Below are 17,306 nucleotides of genomic sequence, written 5' to 3'. Positions count from 1 at the left end.
ACTGAGCTGTCACACAGAATGGAGAACTTTTCATGTCCCATCAAAAAGCTGTTGTGCCACCGTAATGGTGACATATCTGGGAGAGCAGCGGAACGAGCATCATCCATCACAGATATAGTCAGGGCAAAGGCGCCGACCAGACCCAGTTTCCAGAGCGGAAGGTGTACTAAAATATCCTGAACAGAACCCAGATAACTTATTTCTACAGTACAATATCTGACAACACTGTGGTTAAGGTAGTGGATGTATATTTGTTGCAGACATGTCCAATAAGAGCAAATTCCTATGGATCCCCAACTACACAAATGACAGGTTATGTAGAAATGTATGAATCAAATTATATTTAAAAATTGGACACCAACAATAGTGAGACAAAGAGAAAATAAATAAAACTGTAAGAGAAAAGGTCTTGCTGGTGTGCGCTAGAGCAGGGGTTCCCAACCTTTCTGCATTGTGTTTTGTCAGAAGTCAGAAACAACAAACTTATCTGCATAAACTTATTGTAAATTGCTTGTTTCAGCCTGATGAATGTCACCAGTTGATGAGGAGGTGTGTGTGTTTGACATTTCATCATTTGCATAATCAACACCCCGACCAGGCCCACCAGTCATGGGCAAGTTTCATTCACAAAATGTTACCAAAGAGTAAAAAGAAGAATTTCACACCGTGGAACATCAAGTCCTGCTTTCAGAAATCAGTAAAAAACAAATTTGGCAGTGCCAGTAATGATATGGACCAGAAACAATTAGAAAATATTGATAACATGTCATCAGAGCAGGACTGTACAGTGATGGAAAAGAAGAGAATATGTCCATGACTTTGTTGGAGAGTGCAAGATGAAACTGAGATGGATAATTAAGTTAAATTAATAAGATTGTCTTTTTATATATAATATATACAGTATATATTTTATATATGTTTTTTACTAGTTAATTTGACGTCATATACATGTAAAGTCCAAATTCATTCAGATTAAGGTGTTATGATTTCAGGTCAAATTTTGTTCTTTTTTGCCCTGTTCATGACTCGTATTCTTTTAAACCGTTCTCACTGTATGTGCGGTTTAAGAACGAGTGTGTTCATATGAGTGGTCCAGTTATTATTCAGTTATTATTCATTTTTGCAGAATCACATCATTTTCTCACAGCCTGGTGGCAACAGTTATGTGGCCTGGTACTGATGCATTGCCAGCTGGTTGGGAATCACTGTCTCAGGGGCTACAATTTCAATTACATCCTGCAATATGAAAGTTTTAGACAAAAAAAACAAAACAAAGTTGCTATGTATAGTTGTACTCAGTACAACTTTCACTAGTTGTATCCCAGTGGCTAAAAATGTAGTTTGTTCTGAGGTAGGTACTAGAGTAAAGATCATTGGGTCATTAAAATCAAGAGAATTTATCTCCTTGGCAGCGTGAATATACTCAAGCTTATGGTCTCTTTGTACGAGATAACTTGTGTGCTAAGTTGACATTTTGGCTGGGAGTCGGTGGGAGAGGAAAGCTTGTGTAGTGTCTAAATTTGAAAGGCTTCATTCTCTGCAGAGCATAAATGTGCTCAGTAGATTTCATGGCAACAGACCCATTTGATTTTTCTACAGTATTTCTTGTGTACAAGGGGACGTTTTGGCCTGCTGGTGCCACTAGAGGAAAGGTCACCGGGTCACTGAAAACATGAACATGATTTGTCCTTTGTGTGCAAAGAATTTCCACAGCAAATCTCATGGAATTTGTTGGACAGACCTACAGTATGGACGGACTAAGTGTCCTACTGTGCTATAATGAGCAAATCTGCAAATGTAGAGCACTAATTAAGATAATGGGAACACATATCGCCCATATATGTGCAATATATGCCTCTTATTCCCATGAAACTCCACACAAACTCAAACAAAAATGTGTCCTTTACTCTCTGTTGAAATGGTGTTTCTGGGCCTGCAGTGTCTTTAGGCTGGAGGCTCGGAGCGTGCCAACAGTCTACTTAGTGTACTGGAACCATCTGCTGGAATTGCAATGTTTCTCCCTGTGGATGGGAGACACTGAGGACCGAGCACAGGGATTGCAGTAAGAGGCCTGGGAGAGTCAGTGCCAGCAGCTCTTCAGCTGAGTCAGATAACGTTCGAGGTCAGACACACTGCAAGATTCATTCACTCACCAGCCCACCTGCCATCTTTCATTTGGAGCAATTAATTTTCAAAATGCCATACTTAATATGTCAACTTAATGCCACAGCCCACGTAACACATTAGAAGTCTACATATGCGTGTGCCATGTTGGAGGTTAAAAAGACTTAGTTATTATGAAATACTGAAAAACACATACGTATGAATGCCAGGAGGAGAGCGTGGTTCTTTCTCTTCACTCACAAGCCTTGCTGCAGCATTTTGCACAGCCTGGAGCTGAGCCACTGTCTGATAGTTAAGAGGAGTAAATAAGGCATTGCAATAATCAAGATGAGAGAAAATAAAAGCAAGTATGAATCTCTCTGTGTCACAGAGAGTCAGGAACAATCTAAGGGCGTGTATCCATATAGTGGTTTTCTCAGAAAAGCGCTGGCAGGGTGCTGGAGAGCACTGGGATGAAGCGCCTGTGCGGTGAGAAAAAAATAATACTGCACATGGGTTTTGTTTCTATGACAACAATATCTTGACAATTTCTATGACAACATAACACCACTCTAACCGCTGTTGTGTGATAGACTAGCATTATCCCTTTGCTTTTTATTTTCTATTTTCTGTCTTTGTTATGATAGTTTCTGTCTGACATATCTCAGCTCAGGATACACAGACAAAACCAGAACAAGCTTCTCCTCCATTGTCTTGGTTACCAGGGTGACGTGTCCCACCCCATCTAATTAACATATGATTGGTTGCCTGAAAAGGAGGGACAGTGACAACGCCAGTGTCTTCCTGAAAAGTTCAGAGATTTTCTAACAGAAGCGCTCAGAGCAGCCGCACAAAAAACTCAGAGCACTCTGACAAAAGACACCGGGTGCAGCGCTCGTCTCCAGGCGGCTGCATACGCTCCCCCCTCACTGGGGACAAATGAAAAAAAACGCTATATGGACACAAGCCCTACTTTCTGCAGTGTCTTTTAATTTGAGAAAACATGGCTAAATTAAAATAAAAATTTAAAAAAAAAACAAATTTATTCAGCCAATATAATCTCCCCTGGTACTTGAGCAACATCCACTAACTCCTGTTAGGGACGAGGAGCCTCTATGCATGCTGTTGTTCACTGAGCAGCTACACAGAACTCAAGGGACCCTCAGCAGTGGCTGTTAAGGGAGCTGGAAATTATTTCACTTCCCAGCTGTTTCTTTTCACACATACAATGAACTTTCCAGCGCTCACTTAAAAAGGACATTCAATTTAAATGTTGCCTTTTTAATTATTTTGTATGGTAGGTGTCACATTTTCACAAGATGGATATTTCAATTTAGAGCAAATCCTTTTCCGTTTATTAGACTGCACCTCCTTCAGTATTGTTTTACAAGACTGAGCCAGACTGTTCAGACAAACTGAAGTGAAACCTGTTTTCTGGGAGAGTGCGTTGACAGCTAGTGTTATTCGAAAAAGGCTGGCAGGGTGAATTTTACCCTCTCAAAGCCTGCACAAAGTTCAGCCTTGGGCTCAGCCAGCAATGTAGCGAGCCAATTCATCATGTCTGGGTAGGAGACAGCACAGGGCAGGTTATTGTAGCTAGAGTGGGGTTAATGAACAGTGTGCAGCCTCAGACCTGACGAGGACACAAATGCTGTGTTTAGGTGCTCATGCTCATGCATATTTCCGCTGTGCATCAGCTCCTGTCACATTATTGCACCATTAGCATGGCAGCTTCATTTATTCATCTGGTTTAGTTTCATAAACATTTCATAAACAAACAAATGCACATTAGCTAACTGATAAACTGAAGGACAAATAAGTCATTGCACTTTTCATATTTTGATCAGATTTTATATTTTGAACATTTAGATTTTGAGTTAATTCTTTGCCACACAAGCTTAACAGAAACTGAAAAATTATAGTAAAAGTAATGACTATATTCATGAAATTCAACATCAGCAGAGCAGCTAACTAACTAGTGTAGCTTAGCTAGGGTTTAGGTGCTTAATTAAAGCATCTATAGGCTATAATTGTATAGCCACATGGGGGCAGTTTACAAGCTGTAAATACGACACTGACATTACCACCTTGCTCTGATGTGCACCAAGTCGCACATTCACCACAACAACTTTGTTAGCTGCAACATTATTATTCATCTGTAGTCTTCTGTCCACCTGATGGACATAAGTCTAATCACTCTCCTTTTAGCTCTGTTTGGTCTCCACCAACTCCTGAGAAAAACATCTGACTGGTAAGCTGCTAAATGCTCTACTATGTTCACCAGCTAGTCGCTAACTGTTTTCCATTTGTTGCAGGGCAGGTAATGTACAGTGGGTTTATCAGCTGCATGCTGTAGATGGAAACAGGGTTGATGAGAGCTAAAAGAGGATAAAACACTCAGTAGAGCTGAGAGGAACATGGCCTGGGGGATAATTCTCTGGAGCTCCATCACTATGAGCCAAATCTTTCATCACTTGAGTTATTGTATATACAAGGTATTGATGAGTGCAGCTTTAAGTGTTTATTTTTGTGTGGAAAAAGTATTTCCTTGAGCGCTAGATGATTTCACATCTTTACAACTTGTAAACAACTTGTTTACAGTTTGTTGCTCGGGTTCACAGATATGTAGCAAGATGATGCTACTTTCCAGCCATGAGAGGGCGAAGAGAGGAGGCCCGACTAATTTAGAAAAACAGGCTGTAGTGGTCAATAACGTATGTTAGGGTGGTTGGGGAACATTATTTTTATTGCTTATTAATCACATTTTTATTTCTAATGAGAAAGATTTTTGAATTTTTAAAAATTTAGTTTCGATTTAAAGAAAAATATTTTGGGCCATGTTTGAACTGACATTTCAGCTAACACATTCAGTCATGAGGGAGAGTGGGATTAGCTGAGTCCTTGGATCAAATAAAAGTTTATTCTAGTTTTGTTCAACACAGTCCATGAAAATGGCTCCACAGAAAAGTTTGGAGGAGACCAAAGAGGAGGCTCTGCTGATTTTGCTAAATATAAATCACAGCAGCGCAGGTGAAGACCTCCTGTCTGTCATCAGTCTGCTCCTTACTTGTTTGCTGGTGACAGGAGGTGAGGCTGTCTAATTGAATTTGGGTGGAAATCTCACCTCACTCATCCATCAAACATTAAACACAACTCTGGGGGCTCTGGTGCTCAGTTACTGTAAGTCTCTGCAGATCCTGCAATGACTGACACAGGACACACATGCTGTGCAACCTCTGAGCACAGTACACAGTATTTAAAGTATCTATATGTGATGGTCTTCACAAGTGGGTCCACATGTGTGTATCTCAGCCCATCGACTCAGCACACACAGTCCTTGGGTGCGTCTGCTACTTTTGGTGGTGATAAAGAAGCTCAGTAGGCACTGATTTATGGCCACAGCACCGCCGGAATGACACATTGCAGTCGCAGTGCTGAGACACACACTGAACATCCATCAACACTGCAGGGACAGTCATCCATAATCCTCACATCACCGAATCTTTGGGTGGAAGGGGGAAAGTGGAGGACGGGTTTCAAACAGAAAATACTCTGCCTTAGTAATTAGATAATTTGTGTTGGACAGGCAGATCCCTGGAGGGAAATGCATTCTCTCGATCTTCCCGTGCAGGTCACAGGTTATGGTCATCTAAAGAACAGCAACTCTGAGCCAGTGGGGACTGTTTTGCTCAAGGACACTTGAGCAGGGAACATGCACTCCAAGATTGGGGTTAAATCTGAGTCCTCTAGTTGGAGGGTGAGCTCAATTTGTTTGCCAAATACATTTTAGAGGTAACAACATAATATTGCCTAGATTGCACTCACTGCCAACATTTTTTCCAGTGCAGGAAGTATGATGTTCTCATACTGCACAAAAAATTGTAGGGAGGAGGTTGTGGTGGATGGTTGGATGTACAGAGCACAGGATTTTGACACCAAAGGTTTGTGTATATATAAACATTTTTCCTTTTTTGACAAAAAGCTGAAGTTCTGACTTCACATCTGGACAAGCTGCTGTTTCATTAGCATGTGTAACTTCATGCTAACTTTCACTGAGGGTTTGTTTCAATGAATACAATCTCTATATTGTTGAAAACGAGTATTCTACAGCACTGAATTTGACCCTTGCTTGATTTTAACAATGAGAATAATTCTTTTAACATCAAAAAACATGGTAATACATGCATAACTAAGTCATGTTACCAATCTCTGCATTATCCATGTCGAATCATGCTCTCTTCTACTGTTATCTTTCCAAATTTTTAATCTTTTCTGTCTGAGAAACGTCAACACTGTTGACATTTTTGACTGCCCTTGCAGTCCTGTTTGACTTTGTTGACAACCTCAACCTTATGTTGCAGTTGACAGCCACTTAACTGGCCTCAGTCTGTCAAACTAGTGACGTTTAACCCACAATGGCAATATTACATATACAACAATATTATACTGTTATTAAAGAATTTACCATCCCTGTCCACATAAAGGAGTGAACTACCCACTCCTTGAGCATGGTTTTGTTGTAGGGCTGGATTTTTAGTAATTTATTTTATTGCAATTGTCAGTGTAATTTTTTAGCTTTTCTTACTTCTAGAACAGAACCCACAAGTTTCAGTTTCACTTGGTTTCTCTATATGAACACAATTTTAAGAAAGTTGCTGGGAAAACATGTTTGAGACATCTGATGTGATGTGTGTTAAGTCTTGTCCCAGGTTTCAGGATCTGTCATCAGGGCAGGGAGACAGAGGCATTCTGACAGAGATTAGACCTTGATCTGTTTTTCATGGCTGAGAGAGAAAACTAGAGAGAGACAGAAAAAAAACAGTGATTAGATAGACTTCATAAATCACATAAAACAGTAAATGACAGTTGCAGACTCCAGACACCTTTTAAATCTGTCTGGGCTGCATGAGTTATCCAAGATTATTTTCTTGGTTTCTGGGACAATGAAACCCCAAAGGCAAACAGTTGCAGAGAATGAGAAAGAAAATCTACACATTAGGGCATATTTCCCTGATGACTACAGGGACCATTGTGCTGCAGAACCATCTTAACTCTGACCCCTGCTACAGCAGCCTATCCAGCCATGTTTCTTGTTGAAGTGTCCTTCAGTGAGACAGTGTGCCCTAACATGATCACTCATTGCACATTATACCAGCCAAAACAGGAACGAAACAAAGGAGCAGACAGACAGAACAGAAACAAAGGGACAGTGAAAGAAACAGGGTGAGAAAAAAGCCAAAAAGTAATCACTTTTCACATCTCAAAAAGTGCCACATGTTCATGTTGATGTAGATAAACGGAAATCTCAGCACATCACACCGACTAAAAATAGTGCAAAGATGCATCCTCCAGACCCTTTGTTTGTGAGCCTCACTGTTCTGAAATGTGTCTGATGTGCCTCTAATTAGACAGACAAACACAGTCCCTATACTAAATGAACTAATTTGAAAAATGTTGGAGTTCTGGCCTACATGTTCTCATGCTTTGTTCCAGCTAGTTGCTGTATTTTGCTGTCTAATTTTCAATGAGATTGTAGATGAATATAGTCCATAAATCAGCTACTTTTTCCCTACAAGACATTACAGGCGGAGATACAAAATTACTTAAATACAAGATATTAGCTTGAAACAGCATTAGTGAAGGTCAAGCAGCTAGTTCTGAGAGATATTTTTGGGTAGCAGAGGACATTATTTTAATAATTAGGAGCAGGCAATGATTCCACAGATGGAAGCAGGTCATTGATTAAGACTACATTAAAACAGTAATGAATTCATATGTCCATTTGTCCATCTTCACATTATTATTTAGTTTTTACAGGTTGATGGAAATTTAAAAAATGTTGTCATAGTTTTTATTTTCCCTCCCTATTTATTTAGTGTTAGTCATGTTATGTCATGGGGAAAAGGTCACCAAAGAATATTTGTACAGTGGAGATGAATCTCGTCCATATAAGGCCTGACTCTGACCCTCTGTCTCTCTGTTTCCTGGTGTCTTTGCCGTGTCTCTGCCAGCGCCTGTGTGAGTCACAGAGACAGTCAGTGCAGTGGCCTCAAAGCCTCCGCTAATTCTGCCCCTCTCTCATACAACATCTAAATGATGTGACAGCAGATGCACAAGGCAAGGGAGCTTCAGCTGTTTAAATAGCAGAGCTGAAAGTAGTATGAAATCACTCAAGGTGAAATGATGAAAGGGTGCAGTAATTCAACACCAGACACAATGTATCTATGCAACAGAGAGGAGGGCATTGCGACTCAGAGTCACTGTTTGGTTTGGTCTAGATTAAGGTAAGACAAAATAATAGTCAAACCCCCCGGAAAAAAGGCTGCTGGCAGTGGACTGCGGGTGCTGGACCAGCCAGTATATGAAATATGTTCATATCAGTCAATTCTGTGGCTAATGATTTACATCCAATGTTCAGTTCCCATGCAGGACGTAGATTGGCGTTTATGTAGTGAGGTGGAAAGTAAGGTTGGGGTGATGGATGGAGTGCATCTAATTGTCATGCTGGGGATTAGAGTTTGCATCCCTGCACAAAATTACCATTAGCTCTAACCATGATCTTTCCCTGACCTTATACCCGAGGGTTTTAGTTGCCTAACCTTAAAGTTGCAATAAATGATATTACTATTTGCTATGTAGAGATATCACGGAGTAATGGCATCCTTACCAATGAATGAAGTCACACCCTTTCTGTGTATGCTGTTATCCGAGCTTCTCTGTTCTTTATTTTGGTAGCCGTGCCAGCTGCATGTGCATGTAAGTGCATGTGAGTCCCAATTACATATTTGATCAGTTCCGCCCAGTTTGACAAGTTTTGTGAGTTGTCGGCTCTCTTTTTTTTTCAGCTTCATTGATCAATCATTGTGTTGTGTTGTGTTGGTCCATCATAAATTGACGTTTTTTATCCGGTGTTTAAAGCCACAATTATTTGCTACACTTTTAGATCCTGGTGTTTTTACTATTTTTTAACGAGGTAAACGTTTTTAGTCAGCGGACACTTGGATTTTAAGTTATCAGCTGGATGTTGTTGACTGGACTGCCTCGACTGCTGCTAGCTTAGCTGGGTTTGTATACCGGATACCTCCTGGCTGGCGTGGTTTCTGGTGAAACCGAGGACATACCGTATTTCCAAGCATGGTCACCTCCTCGTTTATCTCCGAGATCAAGGGTGAACTGGCCTCCATCGAACAGCTCATCTCTGTCCTTCTCCAGTGGCAGACTGACCTCGGCTCCCGGCTAGTCTCGCTGGAGCTTCCCGAGTCCGCCAGTTTACCGGTGAATGTAAATCGCCCTGACACAGTTGACCCATCTCCTGGCTGTTCCACTTGGGCCTCAGTAATTAAGGGCAAGAAAAGACTGTCCCTTCCTCTCTATGACTCCCAGGATGATTCCACAGATTTGGAGCTGTGTAACTTCTTTACTCCTTTGGCCTTCGCTGCTGCTGAATGTGGACTGTGCTGATGGAAAACGCAAAGTTACACCTAGCGTTATTTCCAAAAGGCGCAGATCTCCGTGCAGCAACTCCAGCTCTAGAGCTGACTCTCCTTCTGACAAACGCCCTTGCCTGTCTACTTCATCACCGGAGGACGGTGATAGAGCTCCTGCTGCAACACCCAGAGCCCCAGTAGCTCCGGCGGTCCTCCAGTCTCCGCCTGGCTTTGGTCCCTCCGGCCAGGGTGCTTCTCTGCTGGACCCACAGAGCTTGACCAATGCTGATGCTAACCCAGCTAGCCAGGTCAAATAAAAAGGGTGGTGGTGTTGCAGCCATTTTTTCAGATATTTTATCATGTAAAAGTTTCTTATTTCATTCTTACTCTACTTTTGAGTATTTAGCCCTGGTAATGAAATCTGCAAATCCCTGTCTAGTACTCACAGTTTACCGCCCTCCAAGGCTTAAAAAAGCCTTATAGATTATAGATAAGGCTTCATATCTGAATTTGGTGAGCTTTTATCCAAAATAACTATTGAGTTTGACTCAATCCTTATTTCTGGCGATTTCAACATTCATATTGATAACACCACAGACCATTTCGCCAACCAGTTTACTGACATGTTATCAACGTTTGATTTCACACAGCACACTGCCAGACCCTACTCATAATCAGGGTCACACACTTGACCTGGTCATTTCCAAAGGCCTTGATATAACCCTAAACTGCACTCTAGATGTTGGGATTTCAGATCATTTTTGTATTTTTTTCAGTGTTGCTTGGGTAGCCAAACATGAACCTGGTCTAAAATCAGTTAAAAGGCGCTCCATCTGTGCAGATACATCTGATAAGTTTATCACTAGATATACTAACTCTGCTAGGAGTACCTGGTCACATTCTGGTTTTAATTCTTATTTTACTTCTGTTTTTAATTTGTCCTCATTGTCTTTGTGTGACAATTTTAATCTTTCAGTGACACACATTTTATATTGCACTTGTAAAAACCAAGATAATTTCTGGTAAATCTAAAGCACCTTGGAGGAATGTGGAAAGAGTGTAGGCACTAAAAAGAACCTGCTGTAAATTTGAGCACAAATGGCATAAAACCAAATTACAGGCTGATTATATTCTCTATAAAGACCTGCTCAGTAAATATAACAAAGAAAGAAATAAAAACATCTAGACAGCATTACTTTTCTCAAATTATTAGTGAAAATCTCAATAACTCTAAGTTTCTGTTCAGCACAATTGATAAACTGGTCAATCCCTTCAGACCAATACCTGCTGAACTCCACTCTTCACAAAAATGCAACGAATTTGCCTCATATTTTAAATCCAAGATTATTAACCTTCGAAACAAAATCATGGCCTCTGCTGGTGCGAGTGACTTCTCTTCTTCTACTCAGTGCCATTCTGCCATCACCCTCTCCAACTTCGCTTCCATTCAAAGTTATGAGCTGCAAGAAGAAGTACAACAGTTAAGCTCTGCTACATGTGCTCTTGACCCAATGCCCACCAAGTTGTTTAAAAGTGTTCTCAGCTGTTTGGTAAATAATGTCCTTGAAATTGTTAATACCTCTCTACTCTCTGGAATCTTCCCCACAGCTCTCAAACATGCTATTGTTACACCACTGTTAAAGAAGAGCAATCTTGATCCATTTGGCCTAGAGAATTATAGACCAACCTCAAACCTACCATTCCTGGGGAAAATTCTTGAAAAGGTTGTATATCAACAATTACACATGTATCTGTCATAAAACAATTTCTTTGACGTTTACCAGTCTGGTTTTAGAGTTAACCACAGTACAGAAACTGCCCTGGTCAGAGTTGTGAATGATCTTAAAATTAGCTCTGACAACTACAAAGTTACTGTCTTAGCACTTCTCGACCTCAGTGCAGCCTTTGATACGGTTGACCATGTGATACTTCTGAAGCACCTTGAACACTGTTTAGGCCTTAGAGGCACTGTTCTGAACTGGCTTTCCTCTTACGTTACTGGTAGGTCTTTTTCTGTTGCTGTTGGTAACTCTGAATCAGATGTAGTCAGCGTTCCATATGGAGTCCCTCAAGGGTCAATTCTTGGCCCTCTACTGTTTAATTTGTATATGCTCCCACTGGGGTCCATCATTCAACAATACAACATATCATATCAGTCCTATGCTGACGACACACTGTTATACATATCCGTTTCTGCCAACCACCTTAACCCAGTGAATGATCTCATCCAGTCCATAACTGAAGTCAAGAGAGATTCTTTTAGCAGGTCTGAAGGTTTTGAGGCACCAGATTAACTTTAACTCCCCTATCAGTAAAACCCTGTGATCATGTCAAAAACTTGGGTGTGATCTTGGATGCTGATCTTAACTCTCAGAGGCACATTTCCAGCCTCTAAGACTGCTCTTTATCATCTTAGAAATATATCCAAAGTTAGATCTTTCCTTTCACAGTCTGATTCTGAAAAATTGGTTCACGCGTTCATTTCCAGTCAACTAGACTATTGTAATGGACTCTTTGCTGGACTGCCAAAGCAAACACTTAATAAACTCAAGCTTATCCAGAATGCTGCAGCCAGAGTATTAACCAAAACCAGAAGGTGTGGACACATCACTCCTGTTTTAATCTCTCTTAACTGGCTCCCAGTAAAGCAAAGAATTGATTTTAAAATACTTCTTATGGTTTTTAAAGCTATGAATGGCCTAGCTCCCACCTGCGTTGTTGACATGCTCTCTGAATACACGCCAGATAGACCCTTGAGATCATCAAATGAAGGTCTCCTCACTATACCTAGAATAAATACTAAATCAGCTCATGGTGCCTTCAGCCATTATGGTCCTACTCTTTGGAATTCTCTACCACATGAACTCAGGTCTGTTACAACAGTGTCTTCCTTTAAAAGCAGACTAAAAACATATCTTTTTTCACAAGCTTTTAGTTAGGTTAATGGGTGAAACCTTTTTTTTTTTTTTTATACTGTCTTATATGATACTTGACTTGACTTAGATGTTGGTGCTATAGTGTGACATCTAGTGGCTGAATGTCGTGTATTGCAACTTACCCGTAGTTTATTAGCTTTCACCAAGATCTTTCCTTAATCTTAACCAGACTGTAGTTGTCATGCACAGATATTGTGTAAAGGCAGAATCTTATAATGTTGGTATTGGGCATTATCCAAAGTCATCCAATATCAACGTTCTTGTCTGCTGATAGGGTTGCAATATATAGTGCCACTATAGGAAGTCTGTCCTTTATACAGTGAGGTGGAAAGTAAAGCTGTGGAAATCTGGGTGGTGAATGGTGTGTCGCACATCTTCATGCAGAAGATCAAAGTCCATGGCTTGTCATATTTTTTCCAAACCTAACCTAACCTTACCATATCCTTTTTCATGATTTTTTGGGGGAATTTTACCTGTATTTGACAGTTAACATTGTATGGAGAGAGGGTTATGACATGCAACAAAGCTCCAAGACCGGATTCAACCGGATGTTGCGGTAATGTGGTATGTGCCTTAATCATCGGGCTACCAGGGTTTCCCAGCCATATGATTGTAGTTTATTTTCCGTAACCATGCTTTTTCCCTAACTCTAACTATTCCATTGTTGCTATGTACAGATATTGAAGAAAGAATTTTAAAGTATATAGTGACTGAATGTTAAAAATGCAGGATTTTGCAGAATCCTACAATATCAATGTTCTTGTCTGTCTGATGATAGGATTAACTGGATGGTATCAAAATTCCATGTATATACTGTACATACTAGAAATATATACTACCATCTCGAGTCTGAATCAAATAGCTGAGGCCAGCACAGAAGTACCTTTAGATTCTGTGCAATGAATTTACACTAGATGCTGGTTCATGAAGTCTGTATTATAGCCTATTAAAAATGTCCTAGTAGTAAGGGCAATGCATTTTTTCTTACAAGAAATTAGGGTGTACTTTCACTTCTTCTTTTACATGTATGCATCTTTGGTGGTATTTTAGGAATCTTTGCTCCACTGAGGAGATATTAAAGCCCTAGTCCTTCAGTTTTGAACCATCTATTGTGTGAACATGACCCATTCAAAAATGTAAAAGGAACAGACACAGAGTCTAATTCAATGACCTCCACAGTGAGCATATACATGAAACAAATAGGTGAAAGATAAACACTCATTTTACTGTCTAAATCAGCTAGAGTGTAGCTAAGAAGAAGCTAAGAATGTTTTCAAAAGGAAGAGATGTATTGCACAAATCTATCTGGCAAATGTTCTCTGCACATCCACAGAACAAAAAAAAAAAAGTAAAGCAGCACACAGAGCCATCATTTAGATTTTTATATACAAAGCCATATTTTATGCTTTTAAAGAATGTATTTATTGGTTTTGCTTGGTTCCTTCATATGATAACGAAAGCATTGCTGTTTGAGGTCATGAGGTCTACTGTATGAAGCAACCCTTTCACAGCACTCACATCCTCATCCTCCTGTCCTGATGTAGGTGCTGAAGGGATGCAAGAAGCTGGCCATGTCAGTGTGCTCTATGGGCCGGATCCCTGGAGGATACATCACCAATCACGTGTACAGCTGGGTGGACCCTCAGGGCCGGAGCGTCTCCCCACCACCCGACAACCAGGAGGCCAATCAGAGGCAAGGGCACGGCATGGAGGAGAGGACGGTGAGAACAGTGCGTGTGTGGTTGTGGTAGGACAGGAAAAACTCCAAAAAATAAGGCAAGTGTAGCAGATGTAATAAACTCTACAATGCAAACTCAATAAAACATCTGTAGAATAGAGACAAAAGTGTAGCGCAGACTTTAAAAGAAAGTAGTTTCTCTGAAAGCAAAGACACTGTTGGAGGTTTTTCAGATGGCATCTGTACAGTGGCCGACAAGGGCAAACGCACTGCAACTTAAGAAAACACATGCAAGGAGACAAAACAAAAGCAGATTAAGAAAACATCATCAGTTTGACAACACATGTGCAGCATTTAGCATTTAGACTATCCCTGCACACTTGCCTCACAGCTGGCTGTACAACAGTGTTATTGCAGTGTGTTTGCCCTTGCCGGCCACCGTACATCTGTCAGGCTCAAAACAATTTATTATCCAGGATGATGGTGAGGGTTTTGTTGTTGTCCTCTAGCTCAGTGGCATCAAGGCTAATAGCAGTCAGTTTAGGATTGGAATATGGCTCTCTGAGGAGGTTATCATGACCTTTGGTGGTGTGACATTTTGGAAGATGCACTCATCTTACAACAAAGTCATCCACCACAGGCCTGTGACTGTGGCCCAGAGAAGATTGAATCGTATGAAAAATACATCTGTTCTCATGTTTTCTGATTTGACGGAACACCATTCAACTTTACATACTGATATATTTGTTAGAAATAAATTGTTTGTCAAAAATAAGCCATCTTCCTACACAATGTAAATGTAAAATATCTTTATATTCAATCTCCTATCTATGATGCAAATGTAATAGAAATGCAGTAGATTAACCTGTTCACTCGTCAATATCATCGATCTTTGATGTTTTGAAACTCAACATAGTTCACAGTTGAGTTTTATGAGTAAAAAATCAGGTCAGATGTCAAGCATACAGTAGTTATAACCTTAATGATCATCGCAAACAATCATTTGTCAGCAGCCTGTAAGTTACATTCTTAACAAAAACAATCTGTCTTCAAAACTAAGATCCAGGTCTTTCCTTAACCTTTATTTTTGTACTTCAACAGTGGATATTGTAGGTAAACAAACAAAATATGTAATTTGTTTAGTATTAAAATTATGTGATTTGCCAGATATGTTAAAAGTGTTTCCTAGTTATGTTAATTAAAAAACATATTTACTATTTATAATACTGTATACAAAGTCACTTCTAGGTGACAGGGTTGCAGTCAGCCAACTCACTAAGAATGGATTATTATGTCAATGTAGAATATGTACAGTGTTGATATTTGCCGTTTAGGCTCACTCCCCACAAGGATGCTTTAGGCTCAGCACAGCTGGGAGTGGAGAACGCCAATAAAAATTCCAACTGGGACCAACAGGTGGATGCTTGGGTAGAGGTGGGACTTTGAAATACAGAAAGAATGAGCAGCATGATAAAAGGGTGAGTTGAATATACTGTATGTTGTTTGACTACAGTGTCATGTTAGTTACAAAGTAATCATAGACATCATAAGCTGACAAGGCTGTCACGATACAGCAGAGAAACATCAGGGAGCCTGTACACTGCTGGCAGCCAGGTCTGCACTGAACAAAAATGGTACCAAGAAACACCACAAAAAGCATTAATCAGGAGTCTATGTCAGATGACTCTCACTTCTCCTAGTGTGTTTTAATGAACTTGGTTTCTACAGGGTGACGGTGAAAGTATTGAAGTCAGTTTAAGAAGTTTAAGAACTTTTGGACCTTAAAGTTAGTTAATATAAATAAGGGTCAGCATTGCTCATGCAGAGCTTTACCCATAAAATGGATCAGGAAGACTGCATCAGTCTAGCAGAGATTGATTTCAGTTTACTCTGGATTTCACTGTAATTAAATAGACAATTAGACACTATTCTTGAGTCCACTCTTCTCATGGAATCAATGTTCCACTGAGGCTAGACTACAACTGCCTCTGCCACAACTGAGGCTAGTGGTGCTATAATCAGCTGAAACAAGGGTTGAATTGCCAAATTGCCAGACAGTTTTTTGGAGAAAGGTGTAGAGGAGACTGGAAATCGATGTCCTCCAACCGCTGTAGGATGAATCTAAATATCCTACAGCAGCTAACTCCCTGACTAAACTTGCTGCATAAGCAGCTCCATGCAGCCAATGCAGATGCCTCTGAATGCAGCTCTGCAGATTTGAATGTGGCTTAGTTGATGTGTGATCCTTCCAAAAGCTTGTCAGCGGCTGATTTACACTCTACTGTATTATAGCAAAGGAGTTCAGAAAACTGCTTATATTTGATTATATTTAGATGAGCCTGGATGACCTGTCGGAGAGCTAATTAAAGGGGTGAGGAGAGTGGTGGAGTTTCTGGACAGAGGCCTGAGATGCTTTTACTACTACAGTACGGAGGCATGATTTGTTGGCTCCTTATTTGGAGAACATATATATCTTTGTCAGTGATGGTGCCAGGTATATTCCAGTTGATCTACAATAGGCCAGCTCGTTGTTTTATGAATCATGTCTACTGGAACAGTTCTTTTGGGTGAGAATTATAGAGGTAACCATCCCAGTCCTCTCATCTCTAAGAAGGCTTTTTGTAGTATTTCACAATTTTACAGCTTCCCACTGATATCCCTTTATGATAGTTTAATGTAACTTAAGTGGCAGAAGTTGATTTAAACCTTATCTTGTGAAAACATGGTTTAAATGAAACAAATATGCCACAAATGCTTTAGGACTAGCTTTTACTTAAAGCTGCAATGATCAGTATTTTCTATAGGCCTATTATCAGTGGATCAAATGTCAGTGTGTGATGTGAGGGGCTTTGCTCATTATCACCAACACCACAGTTTCCCTCAGCTTTATGAAAAAATGTAGTCTTTTGTACAAATGGCTTTGCAGGGGCATTGTTTTCTACTTTTTTGCGTATTTTTGGATTGTACCTTTAGGTTTACAAAGTTTTATTATACTATGTATATGTTTCAGAAGACTGGACCAGCACTTGTTTTAAATCCAGCTCCAATTCTGCAAATAAAACATGATTCCAGTGAAGTATTACTCAGTTACATACAATAATACAGCAATCATTTCTTAGTATAGGGGCCAGAGTTTGATCCTGCATGGAGAGTATTCCATTC

The 17,306-nt window shown here is 40.1% G+C and overlaps 1 protein-coding gene across 3 annotated transcripts in view; it reads left to right on the top strand.

Moving 5' to 3' along the window:
* whrnb (whirlin b) overlaps positions 1-17,306 on the top strand; it is a 92,016-nt gene that overhangs the window by 33,324 nt on the left and 41,386 nt on the right. For 2 of the 3 annotated variants that reach the window (XM_042421335.1, XM_042421334.1), the window contains exon 2: positions 14,011-14,187. In XM_042421335.1, coding sequence (XP_042277269.1) covers positions 14,011-14,187 — 177 coding nt within the window. Of the gene's footprint in view, positions 1-9,248; positions 9,839-14,010; positions 14,188-17,306 lie in introns of those variants that run through there. The other variant, XM_042421336.1, reaches the window with a different exon arrangement.

This window comes from Thunnus maccoyii, chromosome 9 (assembly GCF_910596095.1).
Source record: "Thunnus maccoyii chromosome 9, fThuMac1.1, whole genome shotgun sequence".
NCBI classification, from domain to species: domain Eukaryota; kingdom Metazoa; phylum Chordata; class Actinopteri; order Scombriformes; family Scombridae; genus Thunnus; species Thunnus maccoyii.
Note: the sequence above shows the minus strand (reverse complement) of the source record. Positions and strands in the feature narration are given on the sequence as shown.